Raw genomic sequence first — 26,583 nt, 5'->3', positions numbered from 1 at the left:
GTAGTTTACCCTCTCCTTCTTCTGTCCATTCCCTTTCATAGGAAGAGAACACTCTCAATGAACTTTCTTGCTAAGAGTCTTCCTGGGGAACCCAAAGTGTAACAAGAAACCAAAATCAGTGACTTGAGTGGCTGGATAAGGCTGGGAATGTGGTGAATGGGAACTAACTTGAAAGGAGACTTTTCACTCTATGCTTTTTTATAATTAAAAAAAATTTTTTGAGCTATGTAGATATATTCTGTATTTAATTCATAAATAAAAAAATTTAAATTAATATGCCAATGATATTTTATGCCTTTCCACATGTATTTTTCAAAAACATCTTTATGTTTTAATTTAGAAGATTTTTAAAGTCCAAAATACTGTGCCCCACCATACTCTAAACATGCTTTTCTGTTTGTTTTTGTTTAAGACCCTCAGAGAAGCACCTTGATCTCCTCACGATGGAAATCAAGAAGTCACCTGATGGCGGATGGGGCTGGGTGATTGTGCTCGTCTCCTTCTTTACTCAGTTTCTGTGCTATGGATCCCCAGTAGCAGTTGGGGTCTTGTACATAGAATGGCTGGATGCCTTTGGCGAAGGAAAAGGAAAAACAGCCTGGGTCGGATCCCTTGCAAGTGGAGTTGGCTTGCTTGCAAGTAAGTGGATAAATTTATGCTTCTCCTCACTCATTAGTCATTTGATTGTATTTGTTGCATCCTAACACTGTATAAAGCATAGTAGGCTATTTGTTTTTAAAGCATAACACACATTCTCTTGCCTTCATTGAGATTATAGAACCATTCTTTCACTGTAATAAATTGAAAATACAGAAATTGCATAAGACATTCATTCATTCATTCATTCATTTCTTTATCCATTTATGTGCTACTGTACGCAAGGCAGTGTGCTAGATGCTGACTATGAAAAGATGGACAGCAGACACATCGTTCCGGTCCTTAAGAGGCTCACAGTCTAGTGAGAGACACACTTTCATGAGTGAGAACGATACAGGGGAAGGAGAGTAGTGATTCAGGTATGTCCAATGAATGCTATGACCAAAGGACCAAATGACATGCAGCGTTCCTGTAAGAAATTCTTACATGGTGCATAATTATGTCTCTCCACTTCAGATCCACTGTGATCAAATCACACGTCCTACCTTTGTGTCACCTTTACAAGAAAAGTTTTACATGGCAAAGGGTAATCCCTTCTCACAATGATGATGCTATTAAGAATTTTAATATAGTGTTATTTATGAGATATATGTGATGTATTTTGTGTGACCTTCATATAATGTCTCTAAAAGTAATATGTTTGACAAATGTTTCCATCTTATATAATGGTGATTCCTATCATCTTTACAGAGAACAGCAGAGAGGTTTTCGTTTTCATTTTAAGACTTAAAATCATATGACACTTCAATTTCTGGAGTAATAGTTTCAACTGTGCGGTAATATTTAGTGATCATCACTGTAATTCTGTTGGCACAATTTACAGGTGTGCTAAAACGGCGATCTAGGGTCAGTCATCCGCCTCGGGGTCTGGTCTCTCTCTTCCTCTGTGCTCTGAACTTGGTGATTCGTTGTGCTAATCACAATCTCTATTCTTAGGGAGGAAGTACGGACATTGAATGTGGAGATTTGTAAGGTGCTTTGCAGCTCTAAAATAAGCCATTGCTTTTTTAAAATGTTGTCTTTCCTGAACCCTTAAGGGGACTTCTTAAAACAAAACAAAACCAGTTACTTCCAGTTGATGCTTTACCACCATGAATGTGCATGATCTCATCTGAAAGGATTTTTCAAAATGTGAATTGTTTGCAAAACTGCAAAGTACAAGTGGATGATAATCGACATGTTAATAAAGAGGGTTGAAGGTATGGATTTTGAGAAAATGATCTAATGTGAAGGGGAGAGAATTTTTTTAATGTTCTCCAGTTGGCCATCATTTCTATCAGCAAATAAGTTAAACTGAAATGTAAATCCACTGACGGTCAGAGCTGAGGCTGAGACTCTGAAAACTGAATTGCAGCTCTATACTTTCTTTAAGTTCACTCTGTCTCAAGGGCCGGGAACAGTCCCCTTTTCTTGTAGGTAAGATCGGCTGCATAATTTGCAGGCCCCAGTGCAAAAAACAAACAAAGAAAAGCAGGGCCTCTTGTTAAAAAAAATTAAGAATTCAAGACAGCAACAGAACAGTTGGTTCATCGAGTGTGTGGCCCTGTGCAGTTGCACAGATCATAGCCTCGTGAAGCCAGCCCTGCCTGAGGTTGGATGGAGAGAGCATCCCACTGAAGTTCAGTGGAGACAACAAGTACTGGGAGGTGAGGAGTGTTGGTCTTAAGTCAAAGATGAAGTCAACTCCTGGCTGTACCACTGTTTAGCTGAGGGAACTTGTGCAAATCAGTTAACTGTCATGTCAGCAGCTAGATGAGGAGGCACTTGGACCAGCTAATGAAAGCTTTTAAAGATGAGCATAGAGTAAGGAGACCAAAGGGTTCAAGAATGAGGAAATGGTGGGAAATGAAGAGCTACCACTTATGTGTGTGTGCCCTTGGTTAGTGTCCACCCAACAGATGTGGTGTTGCCTTCCCTTGGCTCTTCATAGCATAAGTTAAAGGACAAATCCTGAAAATGATGGTCATGTAGTATTAGCAAGAGGTGTCTACAAGTGTGTGAATCGCATTAACCCTTTACTTTGTTGAAAACTTTGTTCTACAGATAAACAAACAGATCAATAACTTGGAAATGGGAAAAGTCTATCTCATGTTGGTGACTGAGATGGTTATGAGTGGTTCTTAACCAGGGGGATAATTAGAATCATCTATGGAGAAATTTCAGCATGTAATCACCTGGATTTGACCCTTAGGCATGCTGTAGTCAGTCAGTCTGTGATGGGGCCCAGAAAAGTGAATTTTTCTAAATCCCCAAAAGTGATTTCAGTTGGGAAATATGACTGGTTTAAGGCCTCTCTATTTAGATTTTAATATTTGCTTTTTGATAATTCCTTGTTGCGTGATTTGCTTAGACTTATTTATAAAGGGAATTACTGTATGTTTCTGCTTGCGTGTGGCACTGTTTATGCCATGTAAATCGTAGAAAATAAATGGTGCCCCACAGTCCTTTTCTGGTGGGGCTATGCTGAAAAATGCGTGTAAACGGACATCTTTGCATCCTTTTGATAAAAGATAATGTATATGTGTGTATACATATGTGTACATATGTGGACATCTTTTTGATAAAAGATGGGCCTTACATATATGTGTAAAATATATACAGTTGCTCTTAAATTCAGGGGTATGTATGCATTTCTTGAGCTTGTCTAAAAAACCACTTTGCTACCCATCTGTGAGTGGTGTGGCAATTCGGATGGGCCCAGGAGTCTCCTTTAACTAGTTCCCCAGGTGATTCTCATGCAGGCAGGCCAAATCATGTCTGAGAAAAATGAGTTATTTTCTTTCCTCAATTTTGTCCAGGGAAGGCATGGTAGCTGCCATCTTTGACTAGTTCTGTGATGGGACCCATGGAACTTTATAATTGAGCAAGGCACAGCAGAATAATTACAACTGACAAGCAATAGACAAATTCTGTTTTTCCTGTGCTTGCCCCTTATGTTCACTAAGTGCCCCTCGTGTGCCTGGCTCCAGCCACTTGCACTTTCTGGATCTTAGTTGGTCCTGAAAACTGTGCACTGAGATGGGCATTATTGTCCTCGAGGGTGACTGACCTACCCAATCAGAAGCCCGTTCTCTTAAGAGGAAGCGACAACTGAGTCCCAGTTTTTCTAACCTGTTAAGCCTGTTTCTTCAACTTTAAATTGGAGATAATAAAAGTACTTACCTTATATGATTGTTGCGTAGAACAGTTGAGATGCTACTTGGCACACGGTAATAAGTGCTCAACAAACATTGGTTATTAGAGGACCAGGATCACTCACAAATAAAATTACGTGTGTAAGCAGTGCTAAAGAATCTACAAATGAAAGGGTCCCTTCAGGATGAAAGACAAAGGCATTTGTGGGGGAGCGGGCAGGAGGGAGAGCTGGAACTTTGTCGAGACTGTGTCTAAATATCTGGAATTTAAAGGCCCAACATTTGCGTCTGACAAACCTAGATTTGGACTGTAGCTCAGGGTAGCATATTAGAACTCTGAAAAGACATGCAGTTCTTAACTTTACATTCTGAATACTCTTAATTCCTTCTCTTTGAAACTTGAGTAATTAAGGAGAACATACTCCTTCCTCTGGCCTAAACTGTTGGTGCAGATGATCCTCGGGATGCATACAGCTGAGTATCAAGCAGCCTACCTTTCTGGGTTTTACATGGAGAACAAGCTCACCGTCATTGTATCTACCCATACGGTCTCCTCTCCTCTGTGCGAGGGATGCTTCAATAGAAGGCATCATCTGCTTTTTAAGGGATTGGTAGTCTCAGGGAAGAGACAGAAAAAATCGTTACTGTTAATTTGAAACATCCCAAATACCAAGGAGAATTTCAAGGCCAAGACAACTTTTGGAGTTTTGTAGAGATAGGTAGGACACGTGGGAGGATGGGCTGTGTGAGGTGGACGGTCATGCAGAGGGCAGGCCACGCAGAGTCCTTGTCTGCAAAGGCCTGGACTCTGCACTGCAGGCGGCACATTCTGGTCGAGGCAATTTGTCTGGAGAGGAGAGATGGTGACTGTTGGGAGGTGTGATGGTCAGTGTCAATGTGCCTAGGCAACATTCCCAGTTACTCGAACACTAATACAGGTGTTGCTGTGAAGGTATTTTGTAGGTGTGTTCGAACTATAATCAGTTGACTTTAAGAAATGACGGTTATCCTATACAATCTGGGTGGACCCAGTTCAATCTGTAGAAAGGACGTAAAAGAAGAGATGAACTTTTCCAGACGAAGAATTCTGCCTGTGGGCTATAACTGCAGCCTGTGCCAGTGAGTTCTGATCAGCCTTTGCTCGCATCTTGCACTGTGGATGTTGTACTTGCCTAACCAGACCCCACAATTGCATCATTGTAATTACAGCTCATTGTAATAAACCTCTTAATACATGTATGTCTTCTTCCGGTTCTATTTCTCTGGCTGAAACCTGAATGATACAGAAGGAATGAAAGGTAACTGAACTAGTTCAATAAGGGTGGGACCGTTTTTCAGACAACAGAGTTGCTGAAACTTCAGGGAGATCTTTTGTTTCTCCAAAGGCCCTCCCATTGCTGAGTCAGTAAACCTGTCCCTAGGTTAATCTAGTGAGTCAGTATGGCCAGCAGGCTTGCTGAGTGAGCTGTGAGTGCTGGCAGAGCTGGGTGTGATCCTATCTTTATGCTTTTACTCCCAAACTTTTACCTCTTTCGAGTAGGACTGAAGTTCTGACCCCTACAAGGATTCTGTTCCAGTGGCCAGTTCACAGTGTGGTAGGCAGTTCCAGGATTGGTGAGAAGTATGGCAGGTTTTAGTTAAGCTTTTCTCCATCTCTGTATAATGCTGCCAAATCAACCAACAAGCAAGGCAGACAATACTATACATGGAATGAAGGATTTGACTGGACGAGGCTCCTTAGTGCCTTTCTCCTCCTCAGGGAGGTGATGAATTTAAGATTCCTGGTTTCAGGGAGGAAAGACTGAGGAACCTGCTCTTTTGTTTGGCTCCCTGCATTATAGGTGCAGGGGTAGGACTCTCGTGGGCCCGCTCTACTCTGCTGGGAAATCCTTGTTCCACTGGAGTCACACAACCTGGTTACTGCTATATTTTATTTTTCACCATATCACCGGCCTACTTACGGCTTCAGTGCAGCAGGCCTGGCCATCCTACCACTTTTGGGACTCTGAAGCTTTTTGGAAGACAGAAGGACATAGAAGTTAATTTACTCCACAAAGGGAATCATTACTTTCCCAAGGCAGTCTAATGATAATTACAGATTGGAAAATCACATTGGGTTTCTGTTCCCTCCATTAGAATATATTTTCTCCCCTTTTGTGGACATAATCCTATTTCATGGCCCAGTTCAAGGCTCAGTTCCTTAGTGCGTGGTAATCTCCCTTTTCTGAAGTCCAAAAACACACAATCTGGACCTTTCTTTTGGTGTTTATTGCCCATGTCATTAGGTTTTTATATATGTTTGTTTTGCCTTGTGGTTTAAACCCTGGATTAGACGAAGGATGTCAGGTTTTCCTGTTGCATTCCAGTATATTAATAGCAAACACTCAGAAGGATCAATGAAGAAAACAATCCCATTCACAATTGTGCCAAAGAGAATAAAATACCTAGGAATAAAGTTAGCCAAGGAGAGAAAAGACCTCTACTCTGAAAACTATAAGACATTGAAGAAAGAAATTGAAGATGAAACAAATAAATGAAAGAATATACTATGCTCATAGATAGAAAGAATTAATATTGTTAAAAAGACCATACAACCCAAAGCAATTTAACGATTTAATGAACTTCCTATCAAACTACCAATGTCATTCTTCTCAGAACTAGAACAAATAATCCTAAAATTTATACAGAACCACAAAAGATGTGGAATAGCCAAAGCAATCTTGAGAAAGAAGAACAAAGTTGGAGCTATCATGCTCCCTGGTCTTAAACTGTACTACAAAGTTATAACAGTCAAAATAGTATGATACTGGCATAAAAACAGACACACAGATCAATGGGACAGAATAGAGAGCCCAGAAATAAACCCTTGCTTCTATGGTCAACTAACCGATGACAAAGGTAAACTAGTAAAAATATAAATTGGAGTAATGACAATCTCTTCAACAAATGGTGTTGGGAAACCTGGCCCGGTACATGCAAAAAAACAATAACAACACCACCAAAAACCAAAAAACAGCACCATTCTCTTGCACCATATACAAAAATAAACTCAAAATGGGTTAAAGACTTAAATGTAAGGCTTGAAAGGATAAAACTCCTAGAAGAAAATAGGAAGTAAACTATTTAACTGTCTGAGTAATATCTTTTTGGAAATGTCCCCTTCAGCAAGGGAAACAAAAGAAAAAAAATAAACAAAGGGGACTACATCGAACTAAAAAGCCTATATACAGTGAAGGAAACCTTACTGATTGGGAGAGTACATTCATAAATGATATATATGTGATAAGGCACTGGTATCCAAACTATATAATAAGCTCATGCAACTCAATAACAAAAAAGTAAACAATCTGATCAAAAAATGGGCAGAGGACATGAAAAGAACTTTCTCCAAAGAGGACATACGGATGGCCAGCAGACATATGAAAAGGTGCTCAGAATCACCAATCATCAAAAACACGCTGATCAAAACTGCAGTGGGATATCATCTCACACCAGTCAGAATGGCTATTATCAAAACGTCAACAAATAATGTGTGTTCGAGCGGATACAGAGAAGAGGGAACGCCTGTTCACTGTTGCTCAGACCGAAAACCGGTGCAGACCCTGTGGGAAGCAGTACGGAGATTCCTCAAAACTAAAGGTTGATATATCATACTACCCAGAAATTCCACATTAGGGTATTTATCCAAAGAAAAATGAGAACAGTAATTTGAAAAGATATATGCACCCCTATGTTGATTGCAACATTATTTATAATGGCCAAGGTATGGAAGCAGCCCAGATGTCCATTGGTAGATGAATGGATAAAGAAGATGTGATAGACATATGTAATGGAATATTACACAGCGATGAAGAAGAATGAAATTTTGCCATTTGTGACAACATGGATGGACCTAGAGCATATGTGATGAATGAAATAAGTCAGGCAAGGACAAATACCATATGGTTTCACTTACACGTGGAATCTAAAAACAAAACAAAACTAAATAAACAAAACAAGAAGAGTCTCATAGAAACAAAGCCCAAAGGGATGGTTACCAGAAGGGAGTGGGTGGGGGAATGGGTGAAAAGGGGAAGGAGAATATAGTCAACAATATTGTGATAAGTTTACACAGTGACAGATGATTACTGGGCTTAGTGAGGTGACCACATTTTAAAGTTTCAAAATGTTGAATCTCTGTACTATGCACTTGAAACTAATGTAACCGATATAAGATTGTATACCAACTACACCTAAATAAAAAATAAATTAAAAAAAATGATGTTAGCTTTTCTCTAAGTAGCAGGTGGCAGTGTGAAAAGAGGATTTTTTAAAAGCAGTTTTCAATTTGCTGTTTTTATCTGTCAAAGAATTTCTACTCACTTTTTCCTTAAGCTTAACTTTTTTCAAAGATTCATGTAACAGGCAAAAATGCTTTAAGAATTTATTAGATACTTGATAATAAATTATGTATTTTATGAAATAGTGGGTTTGGTTGTACATGCTATGGAAATTCTTACCCTTCATCCCCACCCCCAGCTTCCCAAACTCTAGATTTCCTTGTGGAGTTAATAATATGCATTAAGGAACATAGATTTGAAGTCTTTTAGGATGAAGCTGGAACCTTTTCAGATATGCCAGTAATAATCTCTGTGTTTCAATTCCATTGTGCTGGTTAAATTTGTAAACACTGACTCTCGATGCCAATGCAATTTGGTGAAGAGCAGAGAAGGGTCATGCCTTTATGGTGTCAGAGAACCAGTTACGAGATTTGAATCTTAAAATCATTTCTGTCTTTAAAGTATCTAAATTATTTCTCACTGCGTATATAGACAGCTCAACTATTGCAAAAGTTTGGTATTTCAAATGTATTTTCCCTCTAAAACACTGGCACAGAACATTCCCGTTTGGCACATAAATGTATCAGTGTACTCTTCTGGAGTGATGCACACTGGAGAGGACCTGAAATGCGGGGGCCAGTTCCTGACCAGGGAGCAGTGAGAGAGAGCCACAGGCACTGAGAGCTATATGCTGTCTCAGGGGTCGTAACCTGCTCTTGAATGTGCTCGTAAGGGATTCTCTGCTATAGGAGAGTGCCCATGTCCGTGGTGGACATGTTCTAAGACTCCCACTGGATGCCTGAAACCACAGACAGCATCAAACCCTATTTATACTGTGTTTTTTCTATACATGCACAGCTATAATAAAGTTTAGTTTGCCAACTAGGCACATTAAAAGATCACAGTAATGAATAATAAAATAGAGCAATTATAACAATATACTGTAAGAATAGCCATATGGACAATTCTGGGGTCATTAGTACATAAATAGGGTTGCTTGAGCACAAGAACTACGACACTGAGTCAGCAATCTGATAACCAAGATGGCTCCCAAGTGCCTAATGTACGCGCTAATGGAGAGCATGCACCGCGGAAGCCCTGGACAAAGGGTTGGTTCAGATCCTTAGCTGGACAAAGTGGGGTGGCGAGAGATTTCATTGTATTACCCAGAATGGCATACAATTTAAAGTGTATAAATTGTTTATTTCTGGAATTTTCCATTTAATGTTTTCAGACCTCGGTTGACTGAGGGTAACCGAAACTATGGGAGGGGAAAGTGTGGGTGAGGGTGACTGCTGTAATTGGCAAGCATGTGGGCTTGGGGTCATTGCGTGCCGGCTCTGCCACTTACAGTGAGACCATAGATTGCACATTGCATCGCTGCTGCAATTGAGGTTTCCGAAAGCATTTTTTAAAATGAAGTAAAAGAAAAAATATGCACAGAAGAGTATGTATATCATGAGAGTATATAGCCCAATGGAATGTTCACAAACTGAATACACCCCTGAAATGAGCACATCTACGTCAAGAAGCAGAACGCTGGCAGGGCCCTGGAAGTTGGGCTCCCCTCCCTTCCGGTTATGACGCCTCACCTCCTACCAAACATAACCACTATCCTGACCTCCAGTCGTAGATTAGTATTGTCTTTGGGGGGTACTTTTTATAATGGTAATTACATGATGTGTACTTTTTTGTGTTTGGTGTCCTTCACTCCACAGTGTGGGTGAGATACATCTGTATTGTTCTGTGTGGTTTTAAGTCATTCACTCTCATTACCGTACAATAATCCATACCAAATTTACTTACTGTTTCCCTCCACATAAATGATACTATTGGGCTGAATATCCCTTAATATCCTTTTACTTCTAATATGCTAAGCTCTGTGATCATAGGTGCTTTCCAGGTACAGTGCTAGTGGGAAAGAATTTCACTAGCACTTAAATGCTGCTACATGAGAAGTTGCCCACCTGAGCATAGAACAAGTCCCGGCAATGGTCACTTTTGCCTGTCAATCAACAGTGTGCTTCCTTCCCCCGATTCCAGGTTACATATGTCCAGGTAGGACAGTGGTACAGACAGACCTATACCTGGACGAATAGGGTGCTTTTCCATTTAGCCCCACCTGCCAGAATATTCTGTAGGAGAAGAATAACTACCTCACCCCCACCTCTTCCCTCTACAGGGTTGCTGTTGTTTGTATTCAGTCAATCAACACATCTGTTTTTAACGCCAACAGCATAACTGGCCTTGTGCTGACAAGGAGCTCTGGATAGGAAGCGTGCATGGGACATACAGGAGACAAAAATCCTCAGAATATGGGGGTTCAGGCCATGGGCTCAGGAGTCAGACTAACTGGGATTTTGCTCTGCAATTGTTCTGGCGGCGGCCGCCGCCGCCACTCACATCACTGAAGAGCGAGCGCTGATTGGGCGGTGACTTGTGCCAGGCCTTGCGGTCAGCTTCACATCTGTGCTCTCACTTGTCTTCACAGTACCACTAGGAGGGGGCTGCTATTGTTAGTGCAAATTTCAGATGAAGAAACGGAGGCACGGAGGTCAAATAAGTTGCCCAAATTCAAAGAGCCAGAAAGGAGTAGAGCTCAAGTTTGAAGAGAGTCTGACTCCAGAACCCCCATTTCTTAATTACATGATCTTACCGTCCTGAAATCTTAATTTCCGTAACAAGAAAAAATGAGGGTAACAATTGTATCTACCTCTCAGGGGTGCAGTAAGGTTAAAATGAAATAAGGTTTTTTATATCAAGTACTCACACCGTGTCCAGCACATAGTAAATACACGGGAGTTGTTTATTATTATTTTAGTGTTGTTATTTTAAGATGGAGAGAATCATTTGAAGCTTATGATGAGATGAGTAATATGATTATGATAAATAAATAAGATTGCTGTTAAATAAGTTAAGGTTTCCTTTATTTTTTTTAGGTCCCATCTGCAGCCTCTGTGTCTCGTCTTTTGGAGCCAGACCCGTGACGATCTTCAGTGGCTTCATGGTGGCCGGAGGCCTCATGTTGAGTGGTTTTGCCCCTAATATCTACTTTCTGTTTTTTTCCTACGGCATCATTGTAGGTAAGAAACCTGGTCCCTGTAAGTCTTCTAAGCTTCAAGAGTTAGTCCCAGTTTTACCAATGTGAGCTTCATCATTTAGTTAATAGAAGTTTAGTGAAGATGTTCAGTCATAGTTTACTTCCAGTGGCCCTTCACCAAAAATTGTTGCTTTGGCTAATGGTCTGCCAGTGCGTCAAAATATTTGAAAGGAGAAACGTCTTTTAACAGTGGACACAATGTTTTCTTTGCAGGCACAGGAAGGTTTTTCAGTTCAGCACCTGTCTGTCTCCACAGCACATGAAAGGGCAAAAGGGCGGGGCGAGTATGCGACTTGCCCATGACTGACATCTGTCACTTCTCACTGACTTAGGAAGTGGTCCCTTTCACATGGGTCGGTTAGGCAGGGCCTGTTGAGCTTTTTGTGTTCTAAATATCCTGCTGCTTTACACCCTCTGTCGCCAGGACCCCGTCACAAAGTCACAGCAGGAGTAAGAAGTAGATTGTAAAGCAGGTCATTTTTTTTTAAGATAAGGCATGATTGAAGAACACTGAGTGGTGGGATGATCGATGACGATCTTGGTTAAAGGAGAGGAAAAGTAGAGGGCTTAGGGCTTGAGAGTTTTTTTCTGGAGAGGAGCTTGGGATATGCTTTTGTGTTGCACTGTACTAATAGTATCTGACCTTAAACATCACCAGACTCACTAAACCATGACATCACCATGACCAACTAAAGCAGCCCAGGGAAGACATGTGGGGTTGGGTCCGCTCAGTCCGACGGCACATTCCGACTGTTCTACATTTCCGTAATTGGTTTTAGTGCTTTCAGAACTCAAAGTTCATTTAAATTTACCTAAGTGCCCCAATACTACTCAGATAGTAATCTAAATAAGCAGGCCGCTTGTTAGTTCCTTGAGAGCATATAGTGTGTATTTAATATTTTATATTCCCTATAGAGCTTACTACAGTTTTGAACCCATAGCTACAAATATATTGAAGAATCAGTTTGTATTCTTGTCTAAAATAATAAAAGTAAAAATGTAGATATCTGTGTTCATGAATGATATTATTCCTTTCAGAACCTAGGACAAAAGGACAAATTATTTCTTTTAGGACAAAATTCCTTTTAGGATTATTCTTTTTATATGGAAAATTGAATCATTATGCCATTGATATGACTTGGGTATATTCACCAAACTCGACCAACCATTTAAAATTTCACAGGGATTTACTCCCACTCATGGTTTCTAGAGAAAGCCTTTGTGAGTACATATCCCAAGTTCTCACTGGCCGAAAAAGTAGCGAAAAGTGAGTGATAGCATCACATTTGCCTAACCCAGAGATACAAATGAATTTTTAAAAAGAAAAATATTAGCTGATATTGTCTTAAGATTTGTGTACATTTGGTTATATCAGAATATATCTAAGGGTAGAGAAAGAAAAAGACAAAATTAACTAACTGCCAAAATGAAATTTTAAAATATCTGTAGCAATGGAGAGAGCTTAGCCAACTTGTGAAATGGATTTTGATTTTGCTCATGTTATTGGAACCTTTCAATAGCTAACCCTATTCCTCCTCCCCTACGAATACATGGTCTTCGATTAATTGGATACTAGTCTTGATTTACACTTTTGGCTGCTGCTGGTGATGATGGTGGGTTTACAGAGCTCCCACTGGGCTTTCCCCACCTTGGTAACTCTTACTCTGCCGTCCAAGGAACAATATGTAGGGGGTTATGCTCACTAATGTGTATGTGCGCCCCAATTAAATACCAGCAACTGGGGGAAATGACTGTTGGGTGGGTCCATGGACTCAGCAGACTCACTGTGAGCCAGACCTGGTCCATGATCCCCCATTAATGACCTGGGCACCCCCTAAGGGAAGACCATGCAAATGCTTCAGGTTCCTAGTTAACAATGTCAGCTTATATCCAGTGTCCAGTGATGCTTAAAACGTATCCTACTTACCCCAGTGTACTATTACCTAAATACGGCCATGGTTCCCTTTGGTTAAAGATTCAAGGTATAATCATCTGCTTGTCATAGTGTTTGTTGTAGTGTCCTTCCTCCTGGAATCCCAGCCTTCCCCACAGTTAATGGATTCTGGGTCACGAAACAAGCTCAGGTCTGGAGAATATGTATTACTCTGATTTGGGAATAGTTTTAAATTCATGCAACTAGAATAAAATTGTCAGCTCATGGCGAGACCAGCGGCCTTTGGGTCAGGACATGTAGGTTCTGTGAGCTTGAGCAAGTACCTTGATTTCCACAAGTGACTGTCCCCTCATCCATGAAGGCAGACTTAGCATCCTGTCCCATATAGGTCCTGTGGGGACTACATGAAGTGAAGCAAAATATAGAAAAACATAAAATAAAGAAAAGATTTGAGCTGTATTTCAAGTAATAAAAAACCTCACTCTGGCAATTATTGGGGCCCGATGAGATAATCCTTGCTAGCAGATTATTAGTACTCATTCCATGGTTGACTTCTTTGTGGTTTTATTTCATAGTAGGCTTGTAATCTAGGGCTCATAGAATATTTGTGGGATAAATAAATGGAATAATAAGGAATAATGACACTTCCATTCTGTCACCATTTGAAGTACAGTACCCGATTGAAAAGAAAGTGACAGGAAATTATTACATGGTATGAATTCATTCTCCTTTCAGTATTATGAGTTCTTTATGGGGAAAAAAACCAAGAAGGATTCAATCTAATGATCACATTCATTGAGCACCACCTCTGTGCAGAATTGTATTCTAAGCATTTTCCTTCGTCAGGAATGAACGAAATGGGGCTGGTAAGACAGACAGAATGGCATAGGGAAGGAGCAAGCGCTAGCAGGCAGACCACGTGGGTTAGCACTATTAGATCCACTTGCCAGCTGTGTGACCCCAGGCAAGTTACTTATCTTGTTTTCTCATTTTTAAAACTGAACAAATAATAGCGTCCAAACGATAGGGTTTTATGGATTGATGAGGTAATGCAGTAATATTAGCTAACTTAACCATTTTTATTAGTTCTGTGACTTTGGAAACTTATTTAATTTCTCTGGCTTCTATTTTTATTTTTTGAAAAATGGGGCTAATATAAGTTCAGAGGTATTGTGACTGTTCCCGAGATAATGGATGTAGGGAAGCATGCACAGGTATTGAATGCACATTTGTTCTCTTCTCCCTACATTATTTCTGTCCTCTTAGTTCAAGACCACAGCAGCAGTTTTTTCCTACTAAAGAAGCTCTATTGAATCAGAACTATTTTTCTAACAGATTAAAGTATATAGAAAAATAAAGTTACATATATTTAATTATGATATAAAAAATCAAAAGAATACTGAAGTGTGATAATTGGCATACTTTTGTTTTTGCCATTTAATCGATATTTAAAAAAATACGTCTTGAACATAGGATGTTATCTTGTTCAGTTTTTGTAGCTAAAATAAATGGCAGCTTGCCAGTCTTTTAAGTGACTATAAACCATGCTTCCAAACTTGGTAATTCAGGCTCCTGTTTGCCCAATAGCCTTTCTAATCAGAGAAAGAAAGTGTGGGGGGAGACTGGGGTTGGGGCGGGAAGAGGAGGTACAGGAAATGTGCCCTTAATGAATTGCTCAAGCTCCTTCTCAATAATTTCTCTTGCTTTTCTGAAAAGAACGACTCAAAATCAATTTCTTTCATTCTCTTCCTTCACAATATAGTACTGTTTCCGTAATACTCTCTTCTTGATTTTTGGAAAAATTTAATTTTCTTTTCCTTCCTTTTCTTGGTAACAGCTTCATAGGCCATTGAGCTTGGGGAGGGTAAAGCCACATTTGTGATGATTCTCCTACTTTAGTAGAAGAATGAGATTAAGGTTATTTCCTATATATTTACTTTTAGCAATTTTTACCTTATGTTCTTTACAATTATCTTATTTTAAAGATAAGGGAACTAAGAATTAGAGAGTTTAAGTAAACTAAAATTCCCAAAGTGACACAATAAGTGATAGATTTGGGATTTGAATCTGTGCCTGTGCTTTTAACCAGTCAATGTTCAGGGTCCTGAGGCTAAGTATATGAAGGTTAGAGCCATGTCTATGAAAAAAAAATAGCCAAAAAATAGCCTTGGACTTTCTACCTTTCCATGCACAGGTCTTAGGCCAGAAGCATCACAGTACCCACACTTAGCTACCCTACATTTGGCTACTGTAACCTTATTTATCTTTTTCAGCATCCTAAGTTACATTCTTACAATTTCATTTCCAGGGGTAGATATTTCTGGAATACTATTTGCAATTGCTTATCCTAACCTTTGAACAGGAATATAAACCTGGCTCAGATATTCAAAGAGGCTTTGAAATGCTTGTTTCAGAATATACAGAAAATTCTTCCAAATGACCAAGTGACAGGTCCCCATGCTGTAGTGACCAACTGTCCCAGTTTGCCCAGGACTAAGGGCTTTTCCTGCATGTGAGGTATCTAGGTGTCAAACCAGGAAATTCCTGGGTGAATCTGAATGAGTTGGCTCTCCTCCCCCCACCACAGCATCTGTGTGCTGTAGCTCCAGCATCTGTATACTTATCGCTTCTTAAGATTCCCATATTACAATGATTCTCCAACCAGTGTGCCACAAGAATTTTTAAAACATGCAGACAGGGGTACTGACCTCTTTTCCCTTAGATTGTCAAAAAAATGACAACCACCAACACAATAATAGCTGCCTGGTATAAATGAATCAAAACTATACCTTTTTTTTGTCAGATCGCCAAGCAATATAAATATATTTGGTATGCTGCAGAATTTTAGTAATTAGTTTATGTGTGCCACGAGATGAAAAATATTGAAAGTCACCACCATATTAGAATGCACTGTTAAGAAAATGTTTTATTTTCATAAAAATAATATTGCAGGGAGAAATTTTTATATTATAAATGCAGGGGCTCAATAGGTGTCTGCTTAGTTATACACAAAAATGTATGTAATGATAGGATATTTAAAAATAATTCATGATACTTTTCAAAATGTGTACATAATTTCAAATGTTTTATTGCTCTTCCCGAAAAATATTTCATTTGCATGATTTTATTTACATGCTAGTTCCTTAGAGGTGCTTGCTTTATATATTCTGATTAAGAAGCATTTCACAATATTACAGAATTTTATTTCAGTGATGTCTTCTTATAATTCTCTTATTAGTTTAATTGATTCAGGTATTTTTGAGTTTATAGATAAGGATTGAGAAAAATGAGTAAATGATGCAGTTTAGTGTGATTCGTGCAAAGCACCATCTTATAATGCATAGCGGTTTTAAATTAGTTATACATTATTTTAGGCCATATAATTCTAATACTGTATTTCTGAGGATGCTATCCTGTTATATGAATTACTGTGAAATAAAAATATATTTAATATTTTTAAGCTAAGATTTAATTTTTGGTCTAAGTAAAAAAAAGCAGCATAATTTAATTGGAAAACAGACAAAATATTATAAAAATATATACACATACATGAATCTATATAGTGTGTGCATTTGTTATATGTTAGAAAACACATGACATATAGATGAAGAGGGGAATATAAGAAAGAGTGACAGAGTAGAAATAGAAATGATTGAAATTAGTCAGTGGGATTAATATGGGGGACCCAAATGAGATTTATGAGAAAAGGTAGTATAATAATTTCTGTGGGGAGGTTCATTGAATAGACATTTAAAAAGTAATTTTCAATTACAGTTGACACACAATATTATATTAGTTTCGATTAGTAATCGCTAACATAGCGATTAGATATTCATATAACTTGTGGAGAGATCACTCTAATGAATCCATACCCATCTGACCCCACACACAGTTACTACAATATTATTAAGTATATTCCCTATGCTATATGTTACATCCTCATGACTGTTCTGTAATTGCTAGTTTGTACTTAGTCACTTCCCCTTTTCCACCATCCCCCCAACTCTCCTGCCATCTGGAAACCATCAAAATGTTCTCTGTATCTATGTTTATTTCTGTATTGTTTGTTCATTTATTTTGTGTTTTTTCAATTTCACATATAAGTGAGATCATATGGCATTTATCTTTCTCTGATTTATTTCACTCAATATAATATCCTTTAGGTCCATCCATGTTGTTGTGTATGGCAAGATTTCATTCTTTTTTATGGCTGAGTAATAGTCCATTGTGTATGTGTACCATCCCTTTTTTATCCAGTCATCTATCAGTGGATACGTACGTGGGTTCCATATCTCGGCTATTGTAAATAATGCTGCAGTGAACCCAGGAATGCATATATCTTTTGAATTAGTGTTTTTGGTCTCTTCAGGTAAATCTCCAGAAGTTGAATTGCTGAGTCCTTCATTCTCTTGTTACAGCCTTTGTTTTAAAGTCTATTTTGTCGGACATAAGTATTGCTATCCTAGCTTTTTTTTAATTTTCATTTGCATGGTGTATCTTTTTTCATTCCTTCCCTTTCAGTCTGTATGTATCTTTTGTTCTGAGGTGAGTCTCTTGTACAGAGCATATATTTGAGTCTTGTTTTCTTATCCATTCATCTATCCTATGTCTTTTGATTGGAACATTTACTCCATTTACAGTTAAAGTAATTATTTCTAGGTACATACTTCGTGCTACTTCATTCTTTATAATTATGTTCCTCTTCTCTCTATTTTTTTTCTTTCTTCTTCTTAAAGAAGTCTCTGTAACATTTCTTGTGACACTGCTTTGGTAATGAACACCTTGAGCTTTTTCTTGTCTGGAAAACTCTTTATTTCTCCTTCAATTTTAACCTTGCTGGATAGAGTACTTTGGTTGTATTTCCTTGCTTTTCATCACTTTGAATACAGTGGTACATTGGTACTCATCGTTAATTCGTTCCGGAACTCGTGATGAGAGCCAGACTGAAGAGTACCAAACTATGGAGTGTATGTTTCTCGCCGGATGGCATTGTCACTCACAAGTTCTAGCAAGTGCAATAGACATTTTTTAAAACCTTCACTCTGTGCCAGGCCCAGCCCTGGAACCGGGATACTCAGGTGAATAAGACACAGCCTGTCCTCTGGTAGCTCTTTGTCTAGTAAGGAGGATAGACTTGTAAATATGTAACTTGTGACACAGTAAAAAAATGCAATAATAAAATGAAACCAAGGTTCAGTCCTATAAGTATGTATGTGTGGGGGAGACGGCAGACTGAAGGGGCTTCGTGCAGGAATTTGTGCTTGAGTTGAGTCTTGGAAGGGCGGTAGGACGTGGTCAGGTGGAAGGGGAATGAGAGTGGTGGGAAGAGGGTATCCCAAGGGTTGAAATGCTCACAGCCATGAACTGGAATGCAGTCTTTTCATGGATGTTTGTGTAAGGGACCCATGAGACATATGGGAAGTTGCACACATGGGAGAGCATGGTTGTAACAGAGGCCGGTGATACAGGGTTTTGCGTGGACTCTAGTGTGGGAGTGAGATGGGATGAGAGTCGCCTGACACGGTTTAGAAGGTGGAGCGGTGGGAAGAGCGCCAGGGGCTGAGACGGAGATGGAGGGGCTACAGTTCAGGTCAGAAAAGCTGAGGAGGTGAACTGAGGCGGCGGCCGTGCAGAAAGGCAGAGGCGTGGTCATAACTTCAGCAGTAGGTGTCATAAACAGCTTGATGTCTGGGTCGATGTGACCAGATGAGGGACAAAAAGGCCTTTGAAGTTGTGGTCTCACCCCGAGGTGTGTGAAATGGAACATGAGGTGTGGAAAGGAAATGTTAAAAGATGTAAATATATTTCCTTTTTACCTATTTAAGTAAAGGCAAACAATTATATTTTACTAATGATTGGGCTTTGAAATGCTAGTAGTTCAGATACTTAGTTTTTTGGGGTTTTTTTTAAAATTTTTATTGTTATTCAATTACAGTTGTGTGCCTTTTCTCCCCATCCCTCCACCCCACCCCAGCTGAACCCACCTCCCTCCCCCACCCCTACCATCCCCCCCGATTTTGTCCATGTGTCCTTTATAATAGTTCCTGCAATCCCCTCTTCCCACTGTCCCCACCCCACTCCCCCCTGGCCACTGCTAGACTGTTCCCAACCTCAATGTCTCTGGTTGTATTTTGTTTGCTTTTTTCTTCTATTGATTATGTTCCAGTTAAGGGTGAGATCATATGGTATTTGTCCCTCACCGCCTGGCTTATTTCACTTAGCATAATGCTCTCCAGTTCCATCCATGCTGTTGCAAAGGGTATAAGTTCCTTCTTTGTCTCTGCCACGTAGAATTCCATTGTGTAAATATACCATAGTTTTTGGATCCACTCGTTTGCTGATGGGCACTTAGATACTTAGTTTAAAAACCATTATGCTTTACTGGAGGTTGGTTTTCCCTGGTAGGAGTCTAATAAAAAGTGACTGGAGCCCAGAGAATGCTTAAAGGGAGTGGTTTTCAAATTTTTTAGTTTTGGGTGCCTTTATACTCCTTTGTTTAGGAACCCAAGGAGCTTTTGATTATGTAGATTATACTTATCGACATTTATCCTGTTAAGATTTACTGTCTTAAAAGCTGAGAAGAGTAAAAATATTTGTTTAATAATTAATTTAAAGATAATAACAAACACACTACATGTTAACATAACTCACAGACTATGAGAAAAACCTCTATTTTCTATAACAAAACAAAATTAAGTGAGAAGAGTGACATTGTTTCACATTTTTGCAAATATCTTTAATGTCTGGCTTCATAGAAAACACCTACATTCTTCTCTCTGTTCTGTACTCAATCTGTTGCAATATGTTTTTCTAACTGGAGCGTATGAAGAAAATTTGGTCTCCCACAAAGATGCAGTTGGAAAATGGAGGAGTTTTTAACAGCCTTTTTAGGTAGTTGTAAATATTCTTCTTTGTCACTCAGCAAAGACAGTTTTCCAAAGGTTTATTGCAGTCTGGAACCTGATACTGCAGCAATAGACTTTGTGTTCTGTTATATTAAATCCAATTGTTTATTCTGTACTTTGAGTAGATTTGCATTCAAACCTGATTTTGTCACCTCATGAATTGGTTATTTCAAAAATATTGATTCACTGAGCTATGCAAGAATTTTAAAATTTTGACACATTTCATTATACGACATCAAAAAAAATCATTTTTGTTAGCGCCACCAATAGGCTCATCAGAAAATTTTTCTGTGTTGGAAACCTGTCACATTCATGGCGATGGATACAAACATCCAAAATTCTTAGTTTTGCTGGAAAGCTGTCAGTCGATTCCCTTGTTAATTTGTTTTCAAGGAAACACCTGCCAAATACCCTAGTCTGAGGAACCGCAGTTTGTCAGATATTCTTTCAAATACAACCAGGGTTACATGAGCAAAAGGGGCTGTTTTAGCTGACGACTGAAACAATTGCATAAGTGCTTTTCCTTGCAACAACTGTGGTAATTCAGACAAAGCATTTGTTAAAGTCTGGTTTGTTTTTACTGTGAGCGCGTGGGGGTGAAGCACACGGGGTGCAAAGTTTGGTGCCAGTCCTGTGATGTGTGTGAAGGCTCTTCTGGTTTTCCTCACCGTCTTCTATGCACCACCAGCATGAGTGTGAGCAAGTGGGAGAAACCACCAGCATGAGTGTGAGCAAGTGGGAGAAACCACCAGCATGAGTGTGAGCACAGTGGGAGGAATAAACACAACAGAGGACATCTTAGTATTATTATGAAAACAGTTTTGACTTTAAAGGCCACATGACAGATCCTGGGGACTCTGGAGACCTCTCATTAGTAAGTGCTGATTTAAGGTCCTTCTCATGCCACCTTCTGCTTTTTGAAACATTTAAAGAAAAGCCATTTCAAATTTATGCTACATTAAAAAAAAAAAGTGAGATAATCTTATCTGAAACCCATGGCCTTAAAATAATGTTTTAAATCTACTTTCTTTTTAGTCTAAAATTAAACGTTGCTGTTTCTACTTTTCTACACTGGCATTTAGTAATTGGATATGTCTTTTTTTTTTCATGTCTCAAAATGCCTAACATTTGTAAGAGCCCTGACAACCAAATCAAAGGAAAGTAAATTCATTCCTCCTCCAAAGGATTTCTGAGTTAGAGTCTTAGTAAAGAGTGACTCTCTTCTGACTTCACAACACTGATTTTTCCGAAACAAGTCTTATTTCCTGTCTGCAAGTGTTCTGTGTGTAGTAGTGATAACTATATAAATCAGTCCAACTCCTGTTTCAGTTAATGGGATAGTGTTCTTCCTTCAGCTTATACAAACGGGTGCTTTATTTTAAAAGATTTATTTAAATGTAATTGTTTTAATCCATCTCATTTCTTTAAGAATTTTTATGCAATCAAAGATGATCACCTGCGTCCTGGGTTATTTTAAGATCTAATTTCCTAGAATGTTTATGCAGTATATTTGGTAAGCCCATGTATTCTGTCTAATTATAGTCCAGGTAGCAATTACAGGTAATGAAAATGATCTTAATAACTCATCTAATGGGCCATGGTTAAAATTCAGTTTTTAAAATGTAGCTTGTGTTGTTTATAGAGCGATCCTGAAGAACAGATGATGTTGCAGAAGAAAAGCAAAAAATTATGAGCTAGAAGCCAGAGGAAAATTTTATGGCAAACACACTGGGGTTATCAGGTGCTTACCAGGGATGCAAAACTAGGCTAACAAATGAAGAGCCTTGGAGCCCTGGCCCTTGTGGCCCAGTTGGCTGGAGTGTCATCCTGTGTAACAAAAGGTTGCGGGTTCAATTCCTGGTCAGGACACATGCCTGGTTGTGGGCTTGGTCCCAGTTGGGGTGCATAGAGAGGCAGCCAATGGATGTTTGTCTCCCTTTCTCTTTCCTTCCTTTTTCCTCTCTCTAAAATCCATAAGCATGTCCTCGGGTGAGGCCCTTGGGGCTCAAGAAAGGGAACTTTAAATTTACAGAAAAGTAGAGAATAGTATAGCAAACAACTCTATGCTTTCCACTTAAACAGTAGTTAATACTTTTTGTATTTTTCCTCTTTTTTTGTGAAGATACTTTAAATTAAAAATATCGCGACATTTTATAATACTTAGAACTAAGGTAATGTCATTGTAAGAGTGGCCAATCTGTTAGAAGAGCTTATATGAGCCACACTGAGGACATGCCTAGAAGTAGGACCAAAACAGATTGAGAAAATGCTCCTGAGGACGGCAGCTTCAGGGTTTTTCCTTTTTGTTTGTTTGTTTTTAAATGCATTTAGAGTCAAAGGAGGGGGCATAAAGAACATTACATGAAGTCCACTTCTGGTAGATTAAGGAAGTGGGAGAAGTGAGTCAGGGAAATTTCCAAGGCTGGAAAAAAAATGGAGAGAGAAATACTTCTTTTACATTGGTGGGTACAGGATAGTTACCATGTAACAGTTACAGTAAATAGGGATGTACACAGGAAACAATCATGTGCTCCTTTGGCCGGGCGTGTTACATGCCTCTGAGGGGTCTGAAAGAGAGGATCACTCTGGCATGTCAAAGATGTGGTAGTCTAGATGCACAAGGACAATGGACAAGGCTTCTTTAAGGAAAAGATAAACCTTTTACTAAGGGAGTTACAGGCCTGGGGTTTGACTGTTTACCGTGACCTGCCCCAATAGAAATTTATGATCAGATCACCTTGTGAGGTCACCTTAGGTCACTGAGCATGTCAGATTTATTACATAGCTCCCTCTTTTTTGTTTACAGTACTTTGCAGCTCTACAAGATACTTGAAATGTTTACAAGTATACATTTCACTGTGATGTGTTAATCTGAGGACAATTGAGGACCTGCCCTCAGGTCTTTGTTTTGCCGACTGAGGTTTGCAGGCTTTGAGCTCTAGCAAGATAGGTTGGGATGATGAAAGGGATTTTAAACATTGTTCAGAGGACTTGGAGGAGGAAAAGCACTGAGCAAAGGACCAGAACTTGGAAGAGAGAGATATCAAATAGGTACTTTTGATTAAAGTTTGCTATTTGGCGTGTGGCTTAACCTCTTTTCTCTCTCCATAATGTCTTAATTTAAATTTGCATTCTTCATTTATACTTTATAAATTGGATTAGTTTTTCAACTTGACCCTGAACTTAGGGTGTGTGTAGAGTGAAAACTGAGCCTGCACAAGTGTCCATTGGAGCTGCGCACCACTATTGAAGGGATCCAGGAACCCACGCTCTGAAGAGTGCTAGCCAGTCAGGAACAGAATGTCCTGTTGCAATTATTCCTCTTATTTATTTATTTATTTTTGCATCGAAGTAATATAGTCTGTCTTAATTCATGCAATGTCTCCTTCTGTTTAGGTCTCGGATGCGGTTTACTGTACACTGCAACAGTGACCATCACGTGCCAGTATTTTGACAGCCGCCGAGGCCTTGCACTTGGCCTGATTTCAACAGGTAGATTTTCAACATAAGTACAGCATTGTTACTATACCTTCTAATCAAAGTTGAAAGTTACCAAACACAAATATGTTTAATCAACCACTCCCCAGCTACCAATCAGGTGGCAAAATGTTTTTACGCAAGGAAATTTCAGTTTCCACTATAAATATGGTGTAGTTTTCAGAAAAGCCTAAGATACATATAGGAAAAATCTGGGGCATTAGATTTCCTGTATGTTGAAGTAAGAACCATCCAAACCTGTAGAGAATTTTTATAAGAGTTTATTTGAGCTAAAGTGATGACATATTCTAGGAAGTTCCTTTTTTTGCAGCTTCTTTTATGCATTTGAAGTTTTTTAGCTTCTTTTATGCATTTAAGTTAAGGAGGAAATGTAAGGAAGATTACAAGGAGGTGGGAGGAAAAGCAGTGTGGAGATTGGATCACGGGATAGTTAATCAAGATTATGTGCCTTTTGGAAGGTGATTATTTCAAAGGTGTCAACCCAGATGCACAGAAACAATGGGCAGAGCTTGCTTGAGGCAAAAATACACCTTTCACTAAAAAGAAATATGCCCGGGGGGCGACTGCCCACCATGACCTGCCCAGTTAGGGATTTATGATCAGATCACCCTGTGAGGTTACTTTCCATAGAACCCTTTTTCTTCGTCCACAAATATAATATAGGAAAAGAAGGCTTATGGGCCCAGTAAATTGAGTCACATGCTGGCGAGAATGGTGCTGGAAGAAGTGGAGAGCACATACATAAAGGCCTGTGTCCCCGAGAAAGAGGGAGAAGTGGAAGGGAAGTGGATGGAGACCCCTGAGGCCCCTGTCAGAAAGACTGATGCTGATAGCTCCCAGCCTCCATTTATTGTGAAATTTACAATCTCCACAAAAAGGTGGAGAGGGCTGATTTATGAATACATGTCCCTGAGCTATGCGCACATCCAAAAGACGGCTGTTTACTCCTGCTGTTCTTTAATAATCAAGAGGTGGTCCCTGGTTGGGGGGAATGTAAATATAAAATTACTGGACTCTCTCTGATATTTTAAAGTGGTGTTTTACTTTTCAGATGGATTTTTTTCCCCTAAGCAGTTTAGGGAACTTATCAGAAATTTTGTAGCCAGTATTTTATGAATTTGCTTGGGAGATAAAGCTGCCAAATTTACTAAAACATGTACGTTTACCTGTTTAGGAAGAGATAGGGCCAGCATCTGAAGACATGGCTAAGGTAGAAATAGGAGAAGAAGTAGAAAAAACAAGATAGAGAACCCAGAGCAGTTGAAACGTAGTTTCAAGAACCTGGAGTGTGAGAGTAGGTATGGAAACTTAAAGGACAGTAGGTCTTACCTGTACTGTACATTTCCTGTAGAGGCACAGTAATGTACTAATAAGCACAGACCCTGGAGCCAGACCTGGTTTGAATCCTGCCTGTGTCATCCACCAACTGTCTGGTGATTGCAAGTTAGTTAACTTTTCTGTTAACTGTTAAGCCTCAGCTTTCTGAACTGTGAAATGGGAATAAAATAGTCCTTATTACATTGGGTTATTGGGAAAACTGAAGGAGTTATTGTGTAAGGCACATGTCAAGAGCTGTAAAAGTATTAGCTATTATAGTTATGACCTAGATTTCCCTGAATGTCCAGGTTTATTTGTGCTGAAGACTTTGGAAATTGCACGGTGCTCTTGCTTTTCACTCTGTCTAGGGAAGAGGGCATATGGGCTTGGGCCATGGCACACTGAATCCAAACGGGAGCTACCATGGACAGTCAAGATTTGGCGGAATTAAGGAGTTTTCAGTTTCAAATCACAGGGAGCTAGGCAAAGCAAAATTAGGGAGAAGCAGGAATCCACTGTCTTAGTCCATTGGGGTTGCTATAACAATGCACCAAGACTGGGTGGGTGTCTTATAAACAATAGAAATGTATTTCATAGTTCTGGAGGCCAGCAAGTCCAAGGACAAGGCACCGGCAAGTTCAGTGAGGGCCCACTTTCTGGTTCCTAGATGGCTGTCATTTCACTGTGTCCTCACGAGACTTCAGAAGGGGAGAGGAAGCTCTCTGGGGTCTCTTTTATAAGAGTAATAATCCCACTCACGAGGGCTCTGCCATCGTGACCTCATCACCTCCGAAAGGCCTCATCTTCTAACACCATCCCCTTGGGGGCTCTGTTTAAATGAGGGGGAACACAAGCATTCAGTCTGCAGCATCCAACTTCAGTGAAAGAGATGACAAGCAAAATAAAACTACAGTAGAATTTTTTTAAATGGAAAAGAAACCAGTAGTGAAAATGCTTGAAATATTGTGACCTAGTTAAAGGAAAGGAACACCGGCATGAAATGAAGGTTTTGGGGACTCGGTCTTGCTCCATGGTGAACAGGGGTTGGTAAACTAGTGTCCATGGGCCACGTCTGGCCTACTGCCTGTTTTTGGACAGCTCACAAGCTAAGAATGATTTTTTGCATTTCTGTATAGTTTTAAACAATCAAAAGAAGACTATTTTATGGCAAGGGACAATTATGTGAAATTCAGATTTCAGTGCTCATAAGGAAAGTTGCATTGGAACATAACCATGCTCACTCCTTTACAGCCCTTCTCTGGCTGCCTTCATGCTTGAAGGGCAGAGCTGAGCGTTTGCGGTAGAGATTGTATGGCCCGCTACGGCTTACATATTCCCTCTCTGGGCCTTTATAGATGAAGATCATTGGCCCCTGGTATGAATAGTCAATCAAAGCATGAGTGTGTCTTTTACTATTTCAGGTTCCCCGAACATCTATTAATATGTCCCACTTCGATAACATATAATTTAGATGTGCATGGAAGCATAATCATCCTTTGTTTCACTTTACCCTTTACACTGATGATTTTTAACTTAGAGTTTTCTTTTTGAAAATTAAAAAGGATAGTTTTCAGTTTACACAGTTCCACAAAAAAGCTTCGAGTTACCCCTTATTGCCCTGAAAGAATTCCTGCATCTTTCTAAGCTTTGGCTGCATTTCTGTGGGAGGCTGAGGAAACTAGTGTTTCATGTGTAATTTGAATGTGTACTTAGCACATCACGTACTTAGCACATCATAGGTAGTCGGTAAATTTCAGTT

General features: G+C 39.4%; 1 protein-coding gene across 1 annotated transcript in view; it reads left to right on the top strand.

Annotated features, from left to right (window-relative positions):
• The window catches only part of SLC16A9 (solute carrier family 16 member 9), a 58,113-nt gene that overhangs the window by 26,496 nt on the left and 5,034 nt on the right, over positions 1-26,583 (top strand). Inside the window, exons 2-4 of the mRNA XM_024561326.3 lie at positions 413-639; positions 11,050-11,193; positions 23,406-23,501. Coding sequence (XP_024417094.1) covers positions 444-639; positions 11,050-11,193; positions 23,406-23,501 — 436 coding nt within the window. The 5' untranslated portion in view covers positions 413-443. The remainder of the gene's footprint in view (positions 1-412; positions 640-11,049; positions 11,194-23,405; positions 23,502-26,583) is intronic.

This window comes from Desmodus rotundus, chromosome 4 (genome assembly GCF_022682495.2).
Source record: "Desmodus rotundus isolate HL8 chromosome 4, HLdesRot8A.1, whole genome shotgun sequence".
Taxonomy (NCBI): domain Eukaryota; kingdom Metazoa; phylum Chordata; class Mammalia; order Chiroptera; family Phyllostomidae; genus Desmodus; species Desmodus rotundus.
Note: the sequence above shows the minus strand (reverse complement) of the source record. Positions and strands in the feature narration are given on the sequence as shown.